Genomic DNA, 22,741 nt, shown 5'->3' with positions numbered 1-22,741 from the left:
TAGATTTACTCAGCACAGCCAGCACAGCATTGCCTTATATAGAACAAAAGGTATCTCTGTTACTCCAGTAAAAATAGTAAAGCAGGACAAACAGGTTTTTTCTAGATTTTTATCAATGACAACTTTAGACTGGTCTTTCCTGGGACACAAGAGGAGGATTGTGTGTTTTTCTGTTCAGTGCGTCACGTTTCCGCCTGCAGTGGCTGTGACTGGTGTTGCACGTGCTTTGATGGGCTAGAAGTCTGAATTGTGTTTGCCTGTCTGTCACCGCCAATGGAACACATGGACCGAGGGAACCACAGCCCGGAGGGGGGGGCTTCACCACACATGTGCACACACTTCATTTATTCTGTGCATAGGTGTTCTGTGCATTTTCTTGACTTTAAACCCCAAACAAAAACATTGCACACTTCATTATTCTTGTGTCGTGTAACCCCAAGTACCCAGTTGTGCTTACCACAAAATCATCCACTCCAAACCTTTAAAAATTCTCTACCCTCTCTTCTATTCGTCTCCTGTTTCGCAGCTCATACCTCAACCCCCCTTCTCCCTCCTTCTCAGACCCAGTTCTTTCCCCGAACATCATCTCTACTGAGATTTCATGCTGCTACCAGATGATTTATTTTTTATTTTTTTATTGTTGCCTGGATCTTTACCAGTACACTATGAAGTAGCATAAACACACTATCTGTGATAGTAAAGACGTTTCCTGGCATCAAAGGGCCGAGCTGTACTATCCCCTCAGTAGCTGTATTCATTTCTGCTCCCGCCACGCTCAAACGCTCTTTGTTCTTCTCTTTATAGGAATGTACTTAACAGTTTGGCAGTGTTGTGTTTGTGAACAGAGCTGCCTTTGTTCCAGCAGGCATTTAACACTTGTGCACAGAGGAGAGGGAGGAAAGTCTGCGTTATTAAGCCTACTGTTAAATTAGCCTGAGCACTGTCTTAATGAAATGATTAAGAAAATACAGACCTCCCCTAAGTCCTTTTTTTTTTGTTCAGTTGTCAAATACCCATGTCTTTAATCCAGTGACTTCTCCTCTCCCACTGTGGCCTACTGTTGTTAAGGCGAGCTGCTGCCGTGCAGGGCGATCTATATCTGGAGCTTTGTGATACATTCTGCGTAATTTACTCTTCTTACTCGCTCTGGAGCTAATTGAAATAAGCATTTTTTTTTATTATTATAGATGGTACTGGCTGAGTGTTTATGGTATGACTAACGCAGTCAGCTATATAGACTTTCACTGCAGCATCACGACAAGCTAACCTTGGGCTATTGAGCTTAACAGCCCATTTATAGATCGCCATAATGCCCTCCCCATTTGAGGGTGAATAACTCTTTAATAGGCTACCATCATTTGATCTTCTCATATCTTACGGCATTCTTCACCTTCTTTCACGTTATTTCTCTTCCACTTCTCCGTTCTTCCTCTCCTCTACTGTCTGGCCCTTGTGATGAATCTTATGCCTCAAGGCATTCTGGGATGCGGGGGGGGTGATCTAGGCCCATTACTGATGGTTGCCCAACACGTGGGCATGTCCGTATGGGTTCACACACCAGCTAGAAAGGACACTGGGGGGAAAAAAACAACTCCTGTTTTCTTCCCACCTTCTCCCTCCTTCACCCTCTCTTCTCCAGGTGAAATGGAATGATTTAATGTGCGGCCCTGTCTGATCGGGTAATGAACTTTGCGGATGAGTGTGAGAGGCTCTCTCCATCAGCAAGTGGAGGGGTGTTGGGAGGTGGCTGAGACCCCCGTCTGTGTAGGTGTGCTCCTTGTATAGACGGTGACCTCTCGTCCTCTCCTCCCTGCAGAGCTGAGATACAAACGCACATCCCATTTCTTCAGCGTGTCTGCCGCAGAGGAACTTGTGCTTACACTCCTCTAGCTGTAGACTTGTGACAGGACCTGTAGGGGACTGACGGAGCTTGTTGTTAACAGATGGCTCACTGTCTCGTAGAGTACTTTTTGGCCCAAGACGTCATCTCTAAAGATGCCTCTCTGGATCATTAGAGGGGTTTTTAGAGGGGCTTACTCTGAGTGGTAATGAGACATAATGTTATTTATTCCTCAAAGAACTGCTTTAGCTTCTTTGAAGCTGCTGATTGAGCGTTTCATGCAGGTTCATTTAAGACTTTCTGTTTATCAGATCACACAACAGAAAATAAGTCACTTTGAGCCGATCTTAGAGGTTATATTGCAGTGCAATACAAATACTAATTCAAACAGTGAAAGGTACAGAGGGAGAATATTGATTCCTACTATTGATCACCCTCACCCTGTCCTTGCTTTCACCTCTTGTCTTTGTTTGGGATGTTAACATTTTACATGTTGTAGAAACCCTTTTTATCAACATCCACATCCAGTCCACCTCAGCATTCAGCCTAAAGGCAGAGGTTTTGGTTCTTAAGAGAGCCGATATAACAGCCCAGCTCTTGTGTGGAGGGCTGTTAGACTCCTGCTTAACTCGGGACACAGCAGCTACTGGCCATAATTAGGTGCAAACTGTTTGCTGCACACTAAAATGACATTTAATGCCAAATGGCAGTGAGGGTGTGAGCCCTCGTTAGCTCATCAGCAAGGACCTCCCACCCGAAATCTTTAGCACTCCACCAGCTATTGTCAGCGGAGATGCTGCTATCTGGTAAACAGGAAAGGGTATGTATTAACTGTATATAACTAATTATTGTGCAAGTGTGTGCAGATGAGGCAGTGACTCCTGTTGCTTGCATCTTTAAGCCAAGCTCAGCCTTTGGTGTGGAAATTCACAGAGACGGCCATGTAGCTACCCACTCACATGGGAGATATTTTTATTCCCAACCTCAAATCTACGACAACTGTTCACAGCTGATTTTGGCTCTTTGAAAAAAGTATTTTGTCTATGTAGTGCTCACACCCACTCTATGCTGTTCCATTTAACTGCTCTGGCTTTAGATGGCTAGCTGCTAGTATAGTGCTTGTGAGCACAGCACTGCAGGCCCTTATAAGGAGTGTGTATCAGCTCTGTGGGGTTCTGCACAGAATCACAAGGTGTCTGGAGCCCACCTGTCAAGCCCAACCACAGCCACCTTTAACACCAGCGTGACAAAAACCACCAGGGCACAGCCCAATCTGCTATGCCAGCCTGCCCATGTGCTATGCTAACATGCTATAACAACAATATTTATGATGGTAATACATCATGCTAAGCTTGCAGTCATTGGTTGCCTTTAATGAAAAGAAGCAGTGTTTTCACTGGGCTGGTGCAGCAGCCGCTGAGCTTTATAGCCTTTAAAGTAAAGCAAGGCTACACAAGTGCTGTGTGTGTGTGTGTGTGTGTGTGTGTGTGTGTGTGTGTGTGTGTGTGTGTGTGTGTGTGTGTGTGTGTGTGTGTGTGTGTGTGTGTGTGTGTGTGTGTGTGTGTGTGTGTGTGTGTGTGTGTGTGTGTGTGTGTGTGTGTGTGTGTGTGTGTGTGTATAATCACTGCTAGCTGGTGGGCTCAGAGGGAGAGGTGGAATCAATGCAGTGTGCTATGAAGAGAGGAGGGAGAAAGGGGGAGGGAGGAGGCTGATCAATATCATAGCAGCAGGGTGGGGTAATATCCACTTCATGCAGCGCCGCCACAAACAGGGAGGATTGTGGGAGTGAAGCGGGGGGATGCAGGGAGAGAAGAACAGAAATGAGAGAGAAGAAGAGAGGGAGGGGCAACGGTAAAAAGATGCAAATCTCCATGGCGCCGGTAAACAAGCGGCTTTGTGTCAATCACCAGATGAAGTGGCACATTTAGCATTCTCCTCTCTCCCCTCAACCATTCCAACGCTGCTGGGGATTGTTTGCTCGGCAGCCGCCTGCCCATTGGTCCGGGCCGACGACAGGGCGGGGCTGCACGGTGATAATGTATGGGCTGCCATGGCAATGATACCCACTGTTTAAGAGAGTCATCAATAACCCCGCCCTGTTGTATTCCACACACTGTTAGTCAATGTCAGCCAGATCATTCCATCATCAGCCTATCATATCACTCTCAACATACAATCTATTACAAGCATCCACTCTGCTACAAAGGGGCCAGCTGTAAGAACACCCTATCAGCCTCCACCCAAGGACAGGTGGATGTCAATCACACCGCCACAATAGAGGAGGAAAGGCGAGAATCGGCCAACAAAAAAGGCTGAAAGCAGAGTAGCTCCACACACAAAGCTATAGCACATAAAGCTCCCCCTTTATGCCCACGGTGCTTTGTCGTTTAAAGGTTGTGTGCACGGTACCAAATCTCATGCTGATGCTGATTGCATGGTATGGTGAACTGTGTCTCCTTTCTGCTTGATTTAACTTCAAAGCCGTGACTGGGCTGAGCTGTGCAGGCTTTGCATAGCCGTTTAGAGCTGGGAGACAGGATGTGATGGCGGGCAGCTGAACTGTACACTGTAAACGGACACTTCCTCTGTGGTCGCTATGAAGTCCCCGCCAAACCATATGGTCACACTGGGATGCACAGATCATCTGTATGTGTGTGGGTGCATTCCTTGGTTTTCCTCTTAGTGGCTTTCTAAATGTGTTGGTGCATTTATTCCACTCTTCCTGTTTGAAGTATGTTGCCCTGAACATGCTGTTACAACTAATTACATTGACCTGGCCTCTTATCTAACACAGCTTACAGACATTTCTTAAAGACAGGAGGTGTGTGTGTGTGTGTGTGTGTGTGTGTGTGTGTGTGTGTGTGTGTGTGTGTGTGTGTGTGTGTGTGTGTGTGTGTGTGTGTGTGTGTGTGTGTGTGTGTGTGTGTGTGTGTGTGTGTGTGTGTGTGTGTGTGTGTGTGTGTCACTTTTCAATGATGGCAGCAGGGGCAAGTGAAGGGTGAAAGTGAAGCAAAAGGTGACTTGCAGAGAAGAAAGCACTGTTTCAGACTCAGCAGTGACCTCGCTGTCTTTTCTTTTTTCTTTCCTTCATTCTTTCTCTCACTCACTGCGGGTAAACAGTCCCCCCCCCTCCCTCTCCTCCCTGACAGAGTGAGCTGAGGCAAGTAATTCCCCCGTCTACAGCAAAATCCTTTACCTCTCCTGCCCAGCCCTGGATGCTGCTGCACAAAGCAAATGCAGTCCGAGCCTGCATGTGCGTACGTGTGTTTGTGTGTGTGCGCGTGTTCAAAGTATGCCTTCTGATTTACAGGCACACACACAGATAAATGGGCGGAGAAGGCTTTGATGTGCTTCTGTAGCAGAGAGTAGAGATGTTGGTGTGTTGTTCAGCCTCTTTGTCTACGCGCTCTCTCTATCTCTTGGTGGATGCTGTATCTGTATCTGTGTGTGTGTGAGTGTGTGAACGATAAACAATGTGTCATGTGAGCTCATCATAAAACCCATGTTTTCCCATGTTCTGCATTAGTGAGCGATCGTTTACTTAACCATGTGTATTTTATTGTGTTTCAGTTTTGGAAGTGAGCAGCATATAAATTGCAAGGGGTTGCAGTTTTAATTAGCAGGGATTAAAAATCAAGACATGATATTTTCTATTTGTCACCTATAGATCCAAAATGTTGTCAGCTAAGTGTTCTCTTGGTATATTGTCAGTATTGTAAACAAAACAAAGAATACAGAATGAAATGAAGGAAAGGTTATTATGGATCAATTTTACATTACCTTCTTCACTCTGCTACTTTCAAGCCGTGAAGGAATTAATGACATGCAAAACTAAAATGCATCATATTAAATTATGGAGGACATCAGCGTGTGCTTAAAGTCTCGACAGAATGCCTGCAAGAGTGTCTAAAGGTCTTTTGTTCCACATGCCAATAGCAGTCGTGTTCACAGCATGTCCGGTCAGTTCATATAACCAGGGTCTGCATGGTGTTTCATTGTTTCTGCCTTACTAAATGTAATAATTTATACATTCCCACACCTTTTATTTTGCTCTTACACCACATTAATCAGTTATATCTCATTAAAACACAGTGGTTTGCGTGCATTTTTGTTGTTTTTCAAATCAGATTATTTAAGTTTACATTTTTTTGCCTCATTACCTTGTCATTTTATACCATACACCCACTTGACAGTTAAAGCGAAACAAAAGGCAAAACATTCCTTTGATATTTATGCACTGGGAACTGTTAAGCCTCTAGTGGTGAGTTATTTGCGTAGGAGGAATACATGAAAATTTCAATCAATGATACTATCACAGAGATGTGAACAGTTCAACCTTAACCATCAATTTGAATTGATTGAATTAAGGAAGCAAAATGTTCCAGAAAATGCTGTTTCAGGTCAGACTAAGCACATGTCAAATAAAACTCCATCTATGTTAATGTTACAATATGGCGGCTGTTATTCCCGGTCTAGACTGGGAGTCATGCAGCACAACTCCTTCTAGCAGTGGGCCAGCCTTGTTATTGCAGCTGTGTTGTCTACAATACATCTCTTGTTGCAGCACAGCAGGAGGCTGCTTAAAGCTTCTGGCCCCTGTGTGCGTGCGTGTGTGTGTGTGTGTGTGTGTGTGTGTGTGTGTGTGTGTGTGCGCGTGCACACGTGTTATTATCACATTCTTCTCCAGCATTCAGACTACAGTCGTTGTGAGTAGCCTTTTGATTTTGTGAGCTGTAACTGTATTTGGTGAAAAAGGCCTGTAACTCAAAATCTTTTGTTTACGACACACATCCGATAGCCTACCGCATTTGCATCAACACCGATATTTCATCGCACACATTGGTAGGTAATTTGCATGTGATTATTTGCATATTGTACAAAGCAAGCGTGCCTGACAGACCACCCACTGCTCAGCTTGTGCGGCATCTGGCTGATACACAGCTTACATGATGTATCACTGATAGGGCCGGTGTCAGCACTGGAGACTGGCAGACAGGCAAGGTCACCTTCAGACGCAGAGATAGGGAGGAGAGAGTGGAGAGACAGAGAGATGGATATCTTCAGAAGCATACAATACAATCACCACTGGTTGAGCTCATGGTGATACCAGCTCGTCAAGGCCATCTGCAATGCTGTCCGTCCGGTTTCACACACGCAGAGTTAAGATCTGCCTTTGCATGCTTGCCCTCTTCCTCTCTTCCTATTTGCCTCCATCTCAGACTGTGTGTCACCACTCCTGTCTCTCCTGGGCGCGTGCGTGCGTGCGTGCGTGTGTGTGTCTTCTTAGAAAGAAGCCGTTGCATGTATGTATGTGTATGCTCAAATGAGCTTAGGCGTGTGTGTGTGTGTGTGTGTGTGTGTTAGAAGGATCATAAATATTCCTATTAGCTGTGTATCGATGTGTGCTGACCATACAGAGCAACACACACACACACACACACGTAAAGAAGCCTCTGGATTTCTCTGTATCTTTGTCACTCTCACACACACTCCCCCTAGACACACTTCTCATAGTCTGACAGCTGCTCTTCCATAGGGAAGACCTCCAAAGCATCTCAGAAATACACACATAGATACACACTGTTCTATCATTCCTCTCGGAGCGCGCACACACACACACACACACACACACACACACACACACACACCCAACAGTCTTTAAAGTGGCACACATCTTCAAATGGAAAACACCTTTCTGACTCCCCAGTGAGTTGTTGACTGAGTTGCTCTACACACACACACACACACACACACACAACCTGCCCACCCTCCTCACACATATACTATATCTTATTTGCTTTGCATTAACCTACACGTATAAGCCTGAAAGTTAAATCTGTGTGTGTGTGTGTGCTGATTAGCATTGGCTGAGGCAAGCCTTCTCATTTCCTGTCTTCCATTAAAGCCCTCAATCAGCCCACATCTCCTTCTCTGCCATGCCCTGCTGATATTCTTATACACACACATATGTACACACAAGCAGAGTCTGGATTAGCTCGCTGGGCAGCCGTCCAATATGACACACATGCACACGCACACACACTCAGCCTAATATTCATATCCTTTCTGCTCAACCCTCTCAGTGAGCAGTCCCCCCTCTCTTCCTCCACAGCAGTTGTCCAGTCAGTATTACTAAGATGTCTCATTAGCTCTCCCGGCTATGCTAACAAGGCAACGCTAACACAATGGATCACAGGCAAACGACCTTCCAAACAAAACACCGGGCTGTTGAAAACACTCTGTGTGCAACACAAAGGAAGCCTGTGTCGTCCAAAAAAACAACCAGCATTCCTCAGTCTTCTGGTGTGTGTGACTGCGTCTTACTTTCGAGTCCTGACTCATGGGTATTACCTTGAGACCAGACAAGTCTCCGCTCTCAAGAGAACATCCCAGGCTAGATGCAAACACACACTGGCAAACACACTTACACGCAGAGGAAGCCAGGTATCAAAGCGAGACGGCTTTGAAGCGGCTAAATGAAAGGCTGAAGGCAGAAATGACAATGTTTTCTGGCAGGCTATAACTGTACGTCTGGCTGAGAGGGAGGGCTTGAGAAATAAAGTCAGTATTATGATCTGAACACCCAGATATGAGCTCTCCTAACAGCCTCCATCTGTCCTCGCACAGCCTACGTTTGAAGTCTCACTTGGATCTGCATTCTAGTCCATACCCTGCTCGTGCTGCAAGGATTTCGGTCTGTGTTCTCAAGACAAGAGAAAGGGGGTGAAAAAAGAAGTGCCTGTTTATTTGTGCGTAGCCTAAATCACTGAACGCAAGTTGTTGTCAGGTCCCTGGTGCTCCGTGCCTGTGGTCTGCAGATAATGATCATCATAAGCGGATGTAATTTTTTTTATATCCCCTCTCTCCTTTTTGCCTTTCATGGTGCTGCTCTTCGTACCATCACTTAAATCGCCTTAGATTTCTTGGCTAGAACTCGGCGTGCAGCAGATGAGTGTTGGAGGCAAAGACAAATATTTAAGTTGGACACAGCCTGGCTATTTTATGGAGCGTGCAGCGAAGGATGATTTTCAATTCTTCCTGCCACACTCTGTCTCCAGATGGAGCGCAACGTGGTCAACGCAAAAACATTTCTTAACATTTCTGCCATTCATTTACTTCCTCCCACTGGGACACAATTGAAATACAGCAGAGATGAAGCGAAGACTTGTGCAATTAGCCCTGCTTGTTATCAGCATGGGGGTGAAACACAGGCCTCACATGTAGCAGTCATGTGTGGTGCTTGTGACTCTCCAGTGTGTAAAGTGTTCCTGTGGTTGGCAGTGTGATCCACCAGTAGTGGCCCTCAGCACTCAAGTCCTAATTAGTATCATCTGTGAGTTTCCGCGTGACTCAACCCTTCTTCTCTTTTATTTCTCCGTCTCCGAACCATCCCCCCTTCTTTTTCATGGATGACAGGGCGACCTGTTAACATCCTCAGATGTTGTCAATCTGTGCAAACTAGTGAGTCCCTCGTAAAGTCATTTACGCATGTCTGCTTGTTTCCTTAAAGGAGAGGGGTAAATTAATTTAAGGCAGGCGTGGGCGCTCATGTTCAAAGGCACACACACACACACACACACACACACACACACACACACATGTTCAAACACACACACACACACACACACACACACACACACACACACACACACACACACACACACACACACACACACAGAGAGAGACAGCAACAAGAGCAAATCTGCCCACTTTGAAACGCCTAATGCTCATCCAATCCAATATGGAGCCGGGCTGACAGATGGGCCCAGTGTGTTCAAAGCAGAGGGCGCCCATTTAATATCCGAAGAGGTCAAGCCAAAGAGAGGCAGAGAGAGAGAAACCCCTGTGTAGGCACGGCGCAAAGGTCTTGCCAGCACCGCCACCACAGCTGGGACTCACCTCACCTCCACCCTTCCCCCTCCCCCTCTGCCTCCCACACTCTCTCTCTCTCCATTTGTTCTTGTTGCCAGGCGGGGGAAGCAGGCAGTGCGCCGTTCCTCCTCACAAACATTGTAATCAGCATTTGTTTAGTGTTATTATATATATATTCCTTGGAGAAGGAGGCTTGAGGGGCAGGTTACCCTTCCTTCCTTTAAAGTAGCAAAGTGCTCACTGTGAAGCCCATAAGGAGAGGAGGATTGCAGAGTGGAATCCTGCGGCTACTGGCGCTGACAGCCTGATTTAGAGGTGCTTTTTCCTACCTCTGACACAGAGTCCCAGCCTGCCCCGCTTTACTGCAAGGTTGGGAGAAGAATAGTGGTGCTTATCCTGAAAGCCTGTTATTTGTGTGTGTGTGTGTGTGTGTGTGTGTGTGTGTGTGTGTGTGTGTGTGTGTGTGTGTGTGTGTGTGTGTGTGTGTGTGTGTGTGTGTGTGTGTGTGTGTGTGTGTGTGTGTGTGAGTACATTGGCTTGTATGTGTGTGTGTTTGCTCACACAGCATGCTGGCATTTCTATTTAACATCCTCCTTTGTCAGTCACTGAGATGTCGTAGATTGCTTTAACACAGCAGATCTCTTGTAGCTCGCCAGCTTACGTTCTCACACACACACACACACACACACACACACACACACACACACACACACACACACACACACACACACACACACACAGTTTTTGAGTGTGTGCGTGTTCTGTTCTGTCCAGATGGAAGTGCTTATTGAGTGCTGGTGTGCTGGCAGATATCTCTGTCTCGGAGAGAGCAGGAGAAAATAAGGGAGAGAAAAGGAGGGAAATGAGGAAGAGAGAAAGCCGAGTGGAAAACCCTTCCAATCAGATCCATCATCTTTGTGTGTGTGTGTGTTTATGCTAGTGTATGTGTGATCTTCCCATCCAGCTTTTCCTGCCTTCGCTCTCTAATCTTATCATGTCGGAGCAGCAGATTAGTCCTCCCAGATCCCATCTCTGCCTCCAAATGCCACAATCAGCCTTTTGTTCTTTGGGTTGTGCTTACTCTCCCCTTGTGGCTGGCGAGGTGAACACTCCCACAATCCTCCCTCCGTGCCATTTTTGAGCCTCCGCCTGTCAATGTCACACCACCAGCCCTGATCCACCATACATGAGCCTTCCCTTTGCCCCTGGGGCGTTAGCTAACTGATCTGTTAGCTCGGCAGCCTGCTAGCCTAGCTGAACTGCTTGACATTCCTTGCTAACACTGAGCTGCCTCTGCTGCTCTTGTCTGTTTGACCCCCCCCCTCCTCTCTGCTGTCTCCTTTGTCTGTGTGTTTGGGATCTGTATTTCCTTCCTTACTTCTGGCCTACACCTCCTGAAGGAAGTCATAGATCCTGGCTGCTGATGTCACCAGTGAGGGAAAGGGAGGGGGGGGGGGGGGCACTAACAGGGTTAGCAGAGGAAGAAGAGAGTGTTTGAAAAGCAGAGAAAATAAACAGAGGTTTCCTGTTAACGAGTTGCACTGAGGGGCCTGTCGTGTGGGAGCAGGAGGGTCTGGTTTTGTTTAAAGCAAAGCTCTAGTGTTACAGTGCGGGGAGGAGGACGTATAGGGTATGAGGTCTGAGGGTTACAGGTTGTAACAACGTTCTCTTGGTTTTGTCACAGCTCGGCTTGGCTGCAAGGCGATGACCATGTTGTAAAGGCCACAGTAGAAAAGATGTGGGAGAAAGTCCGGGGCTCGCCGCTACCGCTCTGCACTCTCCCTAACATAGAACCGTGTTAGTGTTGTCATTGGTTTTTGAAATGAAAAGCACTGTATTGATTTCGCACTCTCTTAGCTGAGAACATGGAATTAATCCCGCACTCACTCCATCTTTTACATGTACGCCTAACAGAGCCGGTTTCTTTTTTTCAAATCTAAAGCCTGTTTTTGTTAAAAGGAAAGTCTGCCCTCTGTATTTCCTTCTTTCCCTCAAGTCTTTGTGGTGGTGTGGTCGTACACGGGGGCCCCAGCGCCAGAGTTGACTGCACACACATGCAGCCACACAAAGAAAGCTGCACAGCCATTATGGATCCAAGGGGCCAGCCACCTTTAGCTAGTCTGAGGGAGAATTAACCGACTCACACAATGCCCGGCTTGTCTTGGCTGCTTTTAGAACAGTGATGAATGCACTGGGTTGTTATTTTTTATTAATAGTGATCTTGGATTTATTCTACAATGATAATAATGATCTGAATTTATAAAAAAAAAAAAAAAAAAAAAAAAGATAAAAGTCCAGTCACATAGTGCTTTACAAACACAGCAAAATAGAACAGGCTAGTCACAATCATAAGGTTTAAAGAAAACAGATTATAAAAATGATTTGGTTTATAAAAAACAATATAGTGTAGACAAAAGACAAAAAGGAAGAGCAACCAGTTCATAGGAGATTAAAACTCAAATAGCATGAGTCACAACATAACTGGACAACCATTGTGGTGTGCTGCTAAAAACTTAAATAACTGTCAAACCAGAAATATACTTTAAATTCTTACAATATTTCCCAGTATATAATCATTTGAGGGCCCTCCTATAATCCAGCCCCTGTCTGATGAGTGTACCCAAGAATGCCAGAGGCCGGGCTGAGCCACTGGAGGGAGGAGGGGGACCATTGTGCTCGGCCCCAAAGCATGACTCTCAGATTTATATCTCCTCAGTGAATAAAGGGGGCAGCCTTGTACCCTGGGGGTTTCAGTAAAGCAGGAGGAGGATACTTGTAATTTTAAGTCTGAGGAAATGAGAAGGTCTTGCTCCTCCTACCTTAATCCAATCCTTTCTCTCTCCTCAACCCCCCCTCCCAGTCTCCTTTGCTCTGCTCCCTTGCACTATATCTTTTTTCTCTCCTCCTGTTTCATTTTCTTCCCCTCTGTAGTGGGTTAGTAAGTCTTTTGGCCTCTCCGCAGTGAGCAACATTCCCAGGGTTTAGAGCCCAGGAGGAGGGAGGGCATGGCCATGTTTAGCCTCTGGCAGGACAGACAAAGATGGCCGACATTGTGCGGGGCTCGGCTCCCTGCAGGCAGCGTGGAATGTCTCTAATCAATTCAGCATTGTGGTTCCTCTTATATGTTCCCTCTGTTATTTTCTATGGCGGGGGGGGACAATAGAAAGATAGAAAGACAATACAGCGAGGAGTTTTGTATGGCGAGTCTGAGCTGTCTATCATTCCCCTTCATTTTCTCCTTGTGTTATCTGCTCATTTTTCCACCCCGTGTGTTTATAGAATTGTGATAATTGAAAGCTATGCTTCACTCCCACTACGTGGTCCATATGCTCCACTCTCAGTCTTTCTCTCCATCTCCCTCCCTCTTCTGCCTGAGAGGGCTTAACGCCGCTGTGAGCTTCTAAACAGCAATCTGCTCGGGAGAGCGACAGCTACTTTGTAGCGACGAGGATACTGATGATAGCTGAAGTAACGTTCGCTCTGTGCTTTGGTTGGTTCGGTTGGTTTAAAATAATGCAGGCTCATGAATAAGATGTAAAACCTGTGTGTGTATGTGTCTGCCTCTCTCCGCCTGCTGGTGCTCCTCTGTTTTTGCATCAGACTCGATGTTCCAGCTTTCTGAAATCCCTTTGATTTCTGGGTTTTACAGGCAGCAAATGAAATGTTCAGGTAGCACACTGGCAGCATTAACGGTCTCCTTAAAGTATTAATTATGTATAAGCAGCGGATAACTACTCGTTCTGATGTGGCAGGCAGTCTGTTAGTCTAGAAGGCAACAGTGTCTGTACACTGGATAGACAAGAGTTTGGGATGGGTGGGCTAACTGCGGGGGGGGGAGACACATGACATGACGTCATTGCACACATTTCTTCACACAAGGTATGTCTAGGTCTACGTGCTCGGGGGTCTGAGTCGCCGTCCATAAGTATGGCTCTCCGTTGAATCGCAAGCAAAGTGTGTGTTTGTGCGATGTTACGTGTATACTCACACAGTCATCCAGAGCAGTAAATGCAGCTGACTGACTCGGTGCCAGCTGCTGTTTAACACGTCCAGGCTCACTTACTCAGTCATTTCCCCCCTCCCGGCTCAAGGTTGGAAGAAAAGGGAGGAACGAGGGGAAGAAAAAACAGAGGAGGGTTGGAATGAGAAAGATGGAGAAGGAGGGAGGGAGGAAGAGGAGGAAGGAATGGAGAGAATGGGAAAACCAGAGGTGGGCTTGAGGGTTTAGGGAGGTGATGATTTGCTTGGCTGCGTGTGCTCAGCCTCCTCCCCAGTGACACAACTGAACAATGTACTCTAAAGGCTTTAAATATCTTTACTCTGACCTCATGTTCCTGCAAACACACACACACACACACACACACACACACACACACAGAGATACAGTTAAGAGCCTGAAAAGAGCGGAAGTTAAACTGTCTGTCTTCGATTACCATAGACTTTTTTTCCCCTTCTTCTATTTTTCCATATGCTCATTTCTCCTTTACTCCGCGGGTGGTGTCAGCGGTGGTGCAGGTGTCTCAGTCGGTTAGTGCAGTGCAGCGTAGCAGAGCCCCTAATAAAAATGGCTAGGATAGTGTCGCAGTCCAGCACCCAGCCAGGCAGTCTCTCTCTCTCTCATGTTCTTTCAAACCACTGTGACGGTCAGTTGGGCTTGTGTGAATGCACAATAAATATTTTATAACATGAAATGAAAACACTATTTTGCCCTTTTCATCTCTCACCTCAGCGTTGGCCTCAGTTTCTACCATTTTCTTCCATCCCCCCCTTTTCCCGCTTCAGTTTTTTCATTGACTGGCCCTGGAAAAGCTTTCTTCTCACCTCAGTGCTGCCACCTGCTGGTCGTCTAAGGGAGTACAAGCATTTGCTGACTTGCACTTTATCAAAAGCCCAGTGGGTGGCAGCACCAAGGCACTATAAAAGGATACAGTGCCTGTTCATGAGTACATTTAAAAAGCCCTATTATATATATATATATATATATATATATATATATATTATATATTTTTATTTTTTTATTATTATTAATTACAGTATTGTCATTAAGTGATGAGAAGGCAGAGGATTGAACACTCATCCATCCCCCCATGGTTCCTCTCTCTCCACAATGCTGGGTCTCCACACTGTTTACTTTATTAAGGCTCTAAATGCTCTGCAATCCCTTTTTAATTGACTTGGTCTCTCTGTGTGCTTTTTGGCATCAGCCTGCGTGAGTCATAAACAGTGTGCCTGCACAGCATCCCTGTTTGCCAAGAGGCCTGTTTGTGACGTCGCAATCAAACAAAATGATGTCTTGTTTATCTTAGCGTGGGATCGCTCTTTGTCTCCCGCTCACTCGCTCTGTGTCTCTCTGTGTTGCAGAGTAAACGGGACCATCTGCTGATGAATGTGAAATGGTACTACCGCCAGTCAGAGGTGCCCGACTCTGTCTACCAGCACCTGGTGCAGGATCGCAACAATGAGAACGGTGAGGCTGCCTTTTGTTCATTGAAACACATCCACACATGTGCATATATACAGTACACACACACACACACACACACAGAAAGTCAATACACTTAGTCGCTCTGTATCACAAACACACACACCCGCCTCATCTCTCCAGACTGTTGGGGGGGATATAAGAGTTAGCTGTGAATTGCATTTCAAACAGAAACCAGAAGACGATGTCCCAGGCAGCCGAGCCAATCCCTCGGCTCCGTGCTGTTCCCTGGGTAACGCTCCTTCAAGCCAGACAGCGGCACAGTCAAGTGTTAATAACCCGCAATGTCATGTGGCCTTTGAGCACACTCTAAACACCATCGGTGTCAGTGGACTCACCACACTCTTAACACATACACATCTACAGGAACATAAACAGTCACTTTTTTTAGCAGCTGAATATCAAATCCTGATGACAAGGAAATCTCATGGAGGAAAAATCTGATTCAATACTGACTTGTAATATAGTATATAATCAGATACTGAATAAGTCATTGGATTTTACAAAATAGCCTATGCTGAGCCACATACCATTATATTTTGTTGTTCTTTCTTCATATGAAATTAAGAAATTTTAATTACATTTCTTAAAATTAAATAATTTAATTAAGATTATTTTAAAACAAACTCTGAATAAATACAGCCCTCACATAGGTGTACATATACATCTCTAAAGAGAGTGAGCTTCTCCTCAACAAGTTTGGTTGATTTGTTAATTATATCCATCATTATTATTTTACCAATACCCTTTTGACATAAATTATTGTCCCAAAAGTATGTATGTATGTATGTATGTATGTATGTATGTATGTATGTATGTATGTATGTATGTATGTATGTATGTATGTATGTATGTATGTATGTATGTATGTATGTATCAAAATGTACAAATACTTGCAGTTTCATTTAAGCTTTGTATTTAGTTTTCAAAGGTATATATTCCTCTTAAAAATGCTTCTATTCAAGCTCAGTATAGAGAAAAAGGTTTTACTCTTAACATACACACACACACACAAACAAACACACACACACACACACACACACACACCCCCACGCACACACACGTGGACAGATCCTGTTGGCAGTTAGCTGTTCTCATTAGCTACAGTTCCCCCTATGGCTGAACTTTTCTCAGTTTGCCACACAGATTACAGTCATCTCAACATACATGTGTATATAATGTATAACAGCTGTGTAACCAGAGAACAAATGCATATACAGTCACAGCTATAACTAAAGAAACGGGGTGCTATGCTGTTTTCTCTTTCTACAATAATCCAAGTATCACAGGGAAGGCTTTATTTGAGTCTGTCATGGAGGATATTAAGCAAATAACTGAAGCTGTTTCCTCCAGAAGCAGCATCATGCAGCTCAGTGCTCCTCTATCTGCAGTCTGTCCATGCAGAAGAGACTCTGGATTATTAGAATTGATGTCACGAGGTGTGTGGTTGTGGCCACAGCATGCCACAACTCCGGTCACTTGTTAATGACGAGTGTCAGCCCTCTTTGGTGTCGGTGATGCGTCTTAACCCCCCAAAAGGTTCATTTCACTTGAGAACTGAACATTAGGTCCTCTCCTCAGGGGAACACACTTTATTGGCTTTATTGAATTATGTGGCATAATATGACCTCTGCAGAGGCACTTTTTACCTACGCAGAACTGTGCTCATGATTTCAATTAGTGAGTTAATATACTCAAGCTACTTTATCTCTGTTCCCTCTTTGCCATAGATGAATGTGTTGGGTCGTCTTTAGCATTATATATATATCATCATGTAGATATGTACTCAGTACCACTGTGTTTTCATTCCTCCAGACTCTGGCCGTGAGCTGGTCATCACAGACCCAGTGGTCCGAAGTCGAGAACTCTTCATCTCTGACTATGTGGACACTTATCATGCTGCTGCTCTCAGGTAAACAAACATGAACACACACATATCTACATGCACACACACTGGGACTGGGAGCTTGTCCACCACTAAATATCCAGGAACATGACGGCTGCTGCAATTGCAATGCTTCTATAGCACAGTACATCTGCCACAGCTTTTATTTGTGTTGCTTTGTTGCATTTGCTTTCTTGAGTTAACAGTTAATCCCAGTTCTTCTGCAATTCAAAATCCTTATTTACCTATATTTTTATTTTTATTACCATATGGGCTGGGCTGTCAGGTACTTCATGTAAATTATAGTTTCTGTCACCCGTTTTGTGCTATTATAAAAATGAATCCTGTAATTAAAGGATGTTGTTATATACTCAAACAGATTAATGACATTTAGCATCTGTGTTTTAATAGATACAACACTGTTGTAAAATACTCGCCTACTGTGATCCAGATTCAGGAGACAGAACAATGACTCTTTACTACAATGTATCTGTATTTTTCTGAGCAGTGGCATCAAAATAGTAATAATTCTACATAACTGCTATCAGCTGTCCATGAACCAACATTAAAAGAAATCCCAGCATGTTGCCATTGATTTAAAATGATATAACAAGCTTTAATGCTGTGAACAGGTGCTGTATAAATAGTCCATGTGTGAAAAGATGCAAAGCCATAAATGAGACATGTGCATCAAGCTGTTTTCCATAAAAACACTGATTGAAATGGCTGTTCATCTACTCCCACATACACACGCCTGTCAGAACATGACCTGAGAGAGTAAATGGTGGCAGTCACTCTCTCTATGCTGGGAGTCAGGAAAAAGGAATACAGGCGAACTCATTTTCTTGGTCTGAAATGAGTTACTCTGTTTTCATTCTGTGTTCTGCCTCTGCCTCTTCATTCATTCCTGTCTGACCACCTCTCGCACTTCCCCTTTTTCTTTAACCAAAACCATCTGTGAGCCGCACAGGGGCTGGCAGTCAAAGCCACGTCTCCCAGAAAACCACTGATTTCAGGGCAAATTAGCTGCAACTTCTCCTACACACAGCACCCTTTGATTTGACTCATTTTCCAGGCTTTAGATAAACGGGAGGGAATTCCGGTGGGATGCTGTAATGCCACAGCTCTCCGAAGCCGGCCCTGCTTAGCGCCTTTTAATCTTTTCAGAGGGAGAAAGATACTGTTTCTCTACGAGGCAGCCCAGCTCCACATGTTGGGGGTATCTGTTATTTAGATAGAGCCAGACACCAGGGTGCTTGAAACAGGAAATGGTATCAAGATGTGGTCAGAGTCTCGGCCCTCTCGGCTTGTTTGGGGGTAATCGTGTCGGGAGGAAAGGAAGGTGACAGGTTGAATTCCTGTCCAGATCTCTGCAGCGTCTGTCTCCCTTGCCTCAGCTGCAGTGGAGGAGGCAGGACTGACATGTTCAGCTGGTGTTTATGGTTCCAGTAGCCAGAGCTTGATGTCTCACCGCAAAGTCAGCAGGCACTGACAGGCGCTATATACCTGCTGCTGTATTTGTCACCTCCGATAGATGAACACCCCCACAGCTTCTAATTAGGCCCGTGTCTGCTCCCGCTCGGCTATCATTTTGTCATGTCAGTTGTTTTTGTCTAATAAAGGCTGTCTTCTCTCTCACAGGGGGAAATGCAACATTTCCCATTTCTCCGACATTTTTGCTGCCAGGGAGTTCAAAGCCCGCATCGACTCCTTTTTCTATATCCTCGGATATAACCCCGAGACCAGGTGAGGAGCTTTCTGTCATGACAATTCCACTGATACAGTCTCCTTCTTAATCCTCCCACAGGGTCACAAATGCTGGGTCCATTTTAGTTCAAATGGGGCTGCAAACCAACAATTATTCTCCATTAATCAATTTATTTTTTTTGTGTCTAAAAATTGTCAGAAAATGTCCATTACAATCTCTTAAACCCAAAATGATGTCATCGAATTCCCTTGTTCTTTTCAGATTAACAACCCCAAAACCCGCAAATATTCAGTTACTATCAAATAAGACAATGAAAAGCAGCTTGAGGTTGAAATGCTGTAACTGAGTATTATTTAGCGTTATTAAATTATTAGTTGAATAATGACTCAAATAAAATAATTGATTATCAAAATAGAAAAATCAAAGACATAACATTATCCGTCCATTTGACTTACTTGCTAATTATTTCTGATCTAAATTAAAAGTCTATGGTAGGTTCAATTGAATTGCATATAAGATAATAGCTTTTAGTTACAGCTGAGCAGTATATTAGTAATAAAGCAGTAATATTACCAAAATTACCATTTAACACATCCTGAGTAGAATAAAATGGTGTTTGACGGCATCAGCAGGCATATTCAAAACTCCATCAAGTTATAGATATCAAAATATTGAGTCAAAAATATTCAGGTATTTGTTTTTGTTTTTATCACACAGCAGTATCATCAAAAATATTCAAATGTATGCATAGTTTAGGACAGGAGATGAACCAGTGATTTTTCTCAGTTTTAGTACACAAAAGCTTTTTGCTTTGTGTTTTATCTAATGATGCGTTCTGCTCATTACTGATGTCAGTGTTATCAGTGCACAAAGAATGGTCCTAATGTGATCAAATTATGGGAAATGAGCCCCAGAAACCCCCATGGTCTTCTAATTCTTGGGGCGTTATCTTTTTTTTACCATCATTAAGATTAAAATGAAACAATCTACGAAAAGCTTATCAATGGTATTTTGAGTCTTTTGTTTGATTTGAGGCATGAAGACATCTCGACTTGTGACAGTATGAAAATCACAGGTGTGTGTTAAAAATGATTATGACAGAATTTTATTTAGCCGCCTCAGTTTCAGGATCTTGGTATTGTGCATGCTGTGTCAGTGGGAACTGACTCATTGTTAATAGTATTAACAGTTATAAGTAACACCTGTACTCTTCCTGCTATGACAAGTTAAAATGTCTGCTGTAAATTGTTATTATCAATAATTATAATGATAATAACAATTAGGTTTTATGGTTATCAATGCAATTTAATATGACTGTAGTGCTATAGTTTTACATTTTAGTTTGCTACTGTATGCTTTCTTGTGTATTTTAAATACATTCACTATTACACCGTTAACAACAACGTCTCCCCACAGTTGTGATGTTGGTGTTGTAAATGTACTTTTGATTTAAAATACAATTTTGATACATTGTTGCTACACCTGCTCAGCTGGCAGCATTGTGAAACGATTAATAAGTGTCAAGAACTCTGAAGACCAACTGATGGGGAGTGTACACAGCAGCAGATATTTTGTTTAAATACAAAGTACAGTAGATAAACATTTTAGTGCTAGAAGTAAATGTGACATAGCTATGCATATATTTTTTCCAACTTAATTTGAACATTTAACAATTTTAACTCATCATTTATATGTCATTATTTACCTTTGTATCATTTATGTTTATATAGATGACAAACATATTCCCAAAAGGAAATATATGTCTAAATGACTTGTGGGACATGCTGGTTGGTTTATTGTTCATGATGAGTCGTTGATTTCATTTAAGTGCTCAAGCAAAGTTGTTGTTTGTGATAGTTATCACTGCTGGTGTTTGGGGGGTCTCACGCGTTGCTGTGACGGCTGTCCTTGTTATTGGCACCGAGGGTTGCCAGTTGGGAACCCCCTCCTTTAGGGGCCCTTTTCAGTCTCCCTCCCCCTCCCCCTCCTCCGCTCCGCTCGTTTGGTATTCTGAGCGGGCTGTCTGCAGCCTTGCAATTTCCCTCTTGTTTATTATGGCGCAGACATACGAGGAGAGATGAATTCCGTGTCGTGCATGCGTGCCTGTCTGCGCTCCGCGTGTGTCTGTGCGTGCGTGAGCTTGTGTGAGGTCGCAGCACATGCTCAGTAGCGTCTATAGAGGAGCGAGCCGAGCTCGCGACGCTGTACGTGCAGGCTGAGGTCACAGCACAAGCTCAGTGAATACCTCTCCGGAGCGAATGCGTGCTTCTCCATTTTGAGCACCTAGAATAGGTGGAGAGGAGTCAATCCCACCGCGCAGTACACACACAGCGTCACCAGCAGACCTCAGGGCTCGATGTCAGAGATGGACGATCTGTTCAGTCCCCGGAGGTAGGTCTGCGGTCCTATTCTCCTGCTTTCTCCTGCCGTTTTTAGTTGCCTGCGCGAGTGTTGTCTCGTTTTCGCGGGTCGCATTTCTCCCGTGTGATGTCCACATCACTGTCATTGTGTTAACCGGCTGTGTTTGGTCGGGGAGCGCGTGCACATTGTGTCGGTAGACGGAGAATCGGATGCTGTTGAGCACACAGGCTGTCATGGCAGAGCACACACACCGTTACGCGTTTGCGCCGCAATAATGGAAAATGCGGTTGTATCACAGCCTTGTGTGTGTGTTACCTTCAAAGTCCAGGTGCATGCATGGTTTTTCGATGCATCCGCTGGTATTCGGCTCATACATGTGCGCGCAGTATGCTCTATATGACGGCTATAATCCGGCCCGTATAGGCTAACGGTACGCTGGCTCCATTTTGCAGCTCTCCTGTTTACAATCGGGACGACATGGCGCGCGGAGCGGTGCCGCTCTGCACACAAAGCTCTGACAACTCTGCACACCGCTGCGACCAGCTGCGATGCGTGCACGCGGCTCGTCGTGTTAGTTAAATACCCATCTAGTTGGGTCTTGTTATTGCTGTGCAGCAATTATGTCAGTGTGCCACAGACTCGCGCCGCGATTGGCTGGAATTGATGGAGGGGGCGGGGCTATCCTTGATTGCACACATACACACAGAGCTGACCAGACTGTCACGTTGTTGTTTGGGTTTAATAAGTAAGCCGGTCATTATTTGGTAAGACTTGATGTGTATATCAACTGGGCATGTTTGACATTGTTTATTGTGCTAGGCAACAGGCTTTGTGCAGCTTATTAGCGAAAAAAAGAAACATTAATACTAGAAGTCAGTATTATAACTAATAACTGTAATGTAATGCTTGATGTTTGCCTTTCTTATAATCAGAACATTTTAAACACTAGCTTCTGAATCCGTTCTTTCTTCAGATATGTCTCCTGGAATATAAACTATGAATATGGGTATTTTTGCTGAACATATATTGTTAAAACTTTTAGAGCCATATTTGTTTTTTATCCCGTGTGTAATTCAAATATACCTGCAGTCATAATGGAAGCTCCTTGGAGCTTCCTGCCGCGATACATCTGTATTCTGCCTCCTCTCTCAGGACCTGTGCAGCATTCCATCTGAATGTCGGCCGTCGGCTCTCAGGATTTGCTGGAGTAAAACATGATTGTCCTCAGACGTCGTTCTTATTCTGGTGCACAGGTCCTCGTTTGTCATCCTTACAGCCTCCTGCCAAACAGACCTGGCCAACTGCACATTGTCAAGAACACATTTGTGAAACTTTTTCCTCACTAGGAACAGAAACGTGATTCACATTCACTTTAAATTAGCAGACTGCATGCAGATATGCATTTGTTATAACCATTCCGCATTGTAGATATAAAATGTATCTCTATGCAAGTAAATGCAATGAGACATTCTTTAATTGTAAAAAGCAGGATTTGAATTTCTGTGTTCTATAATTCGTTCATTTCTAATAAATCCAAGCAAACCAATAGTTATTACTAGTTCTGCGCTACCACTAGTAATAGCATTTTCCTAA

The 22,741-nt window shown here is 44.4% G+C and overlaps 1 protein-coding gene across 1 annotated transcript in view; it reads left to right on the top strand.

The window, feature by feature from the left end:
* Positions 1 to 22,741, top strand: part of rerea (arginine-glutamic acid dipeptide (RE) repeats a) — a 98,556-nt gene that overhangs the window by 45,005 nt on the left and 30,810 nt on the right. The window contains 3 exon segments of the mRNA XM_054608924.1: positions 15,074 to 15,179; positions 17,010 to 17,106; positions 18,721 to 18,825. Of these exon segments, the coding sequence (XP_054464899.1) occupies positions 15,074 to 15,179; positions 17,010 to 17,106; positions 18,721 to 18,825 (308 nt within the window).

Source organism: Anoplopoma fimbria, chromosome 12 (assembly GCF_027596085.1).
Source record: "Anoplopoma fimbria isolate UVic2021 breed Golden Eagle Sablefish chromosome 12, Afim_UVic_2022, whole genome shotgun sequence".
NCBI lineage: Eukaryota > Metazoa > Chordata > Actinopteri > Perciformes > Anoplopomatidae > Anoplopoma > Anoplopoma fimbria.
Note: the sequence above shows the minus strand (reverse complement) of the source record. Positions and strands in the feature narration are given on the sequence as shown.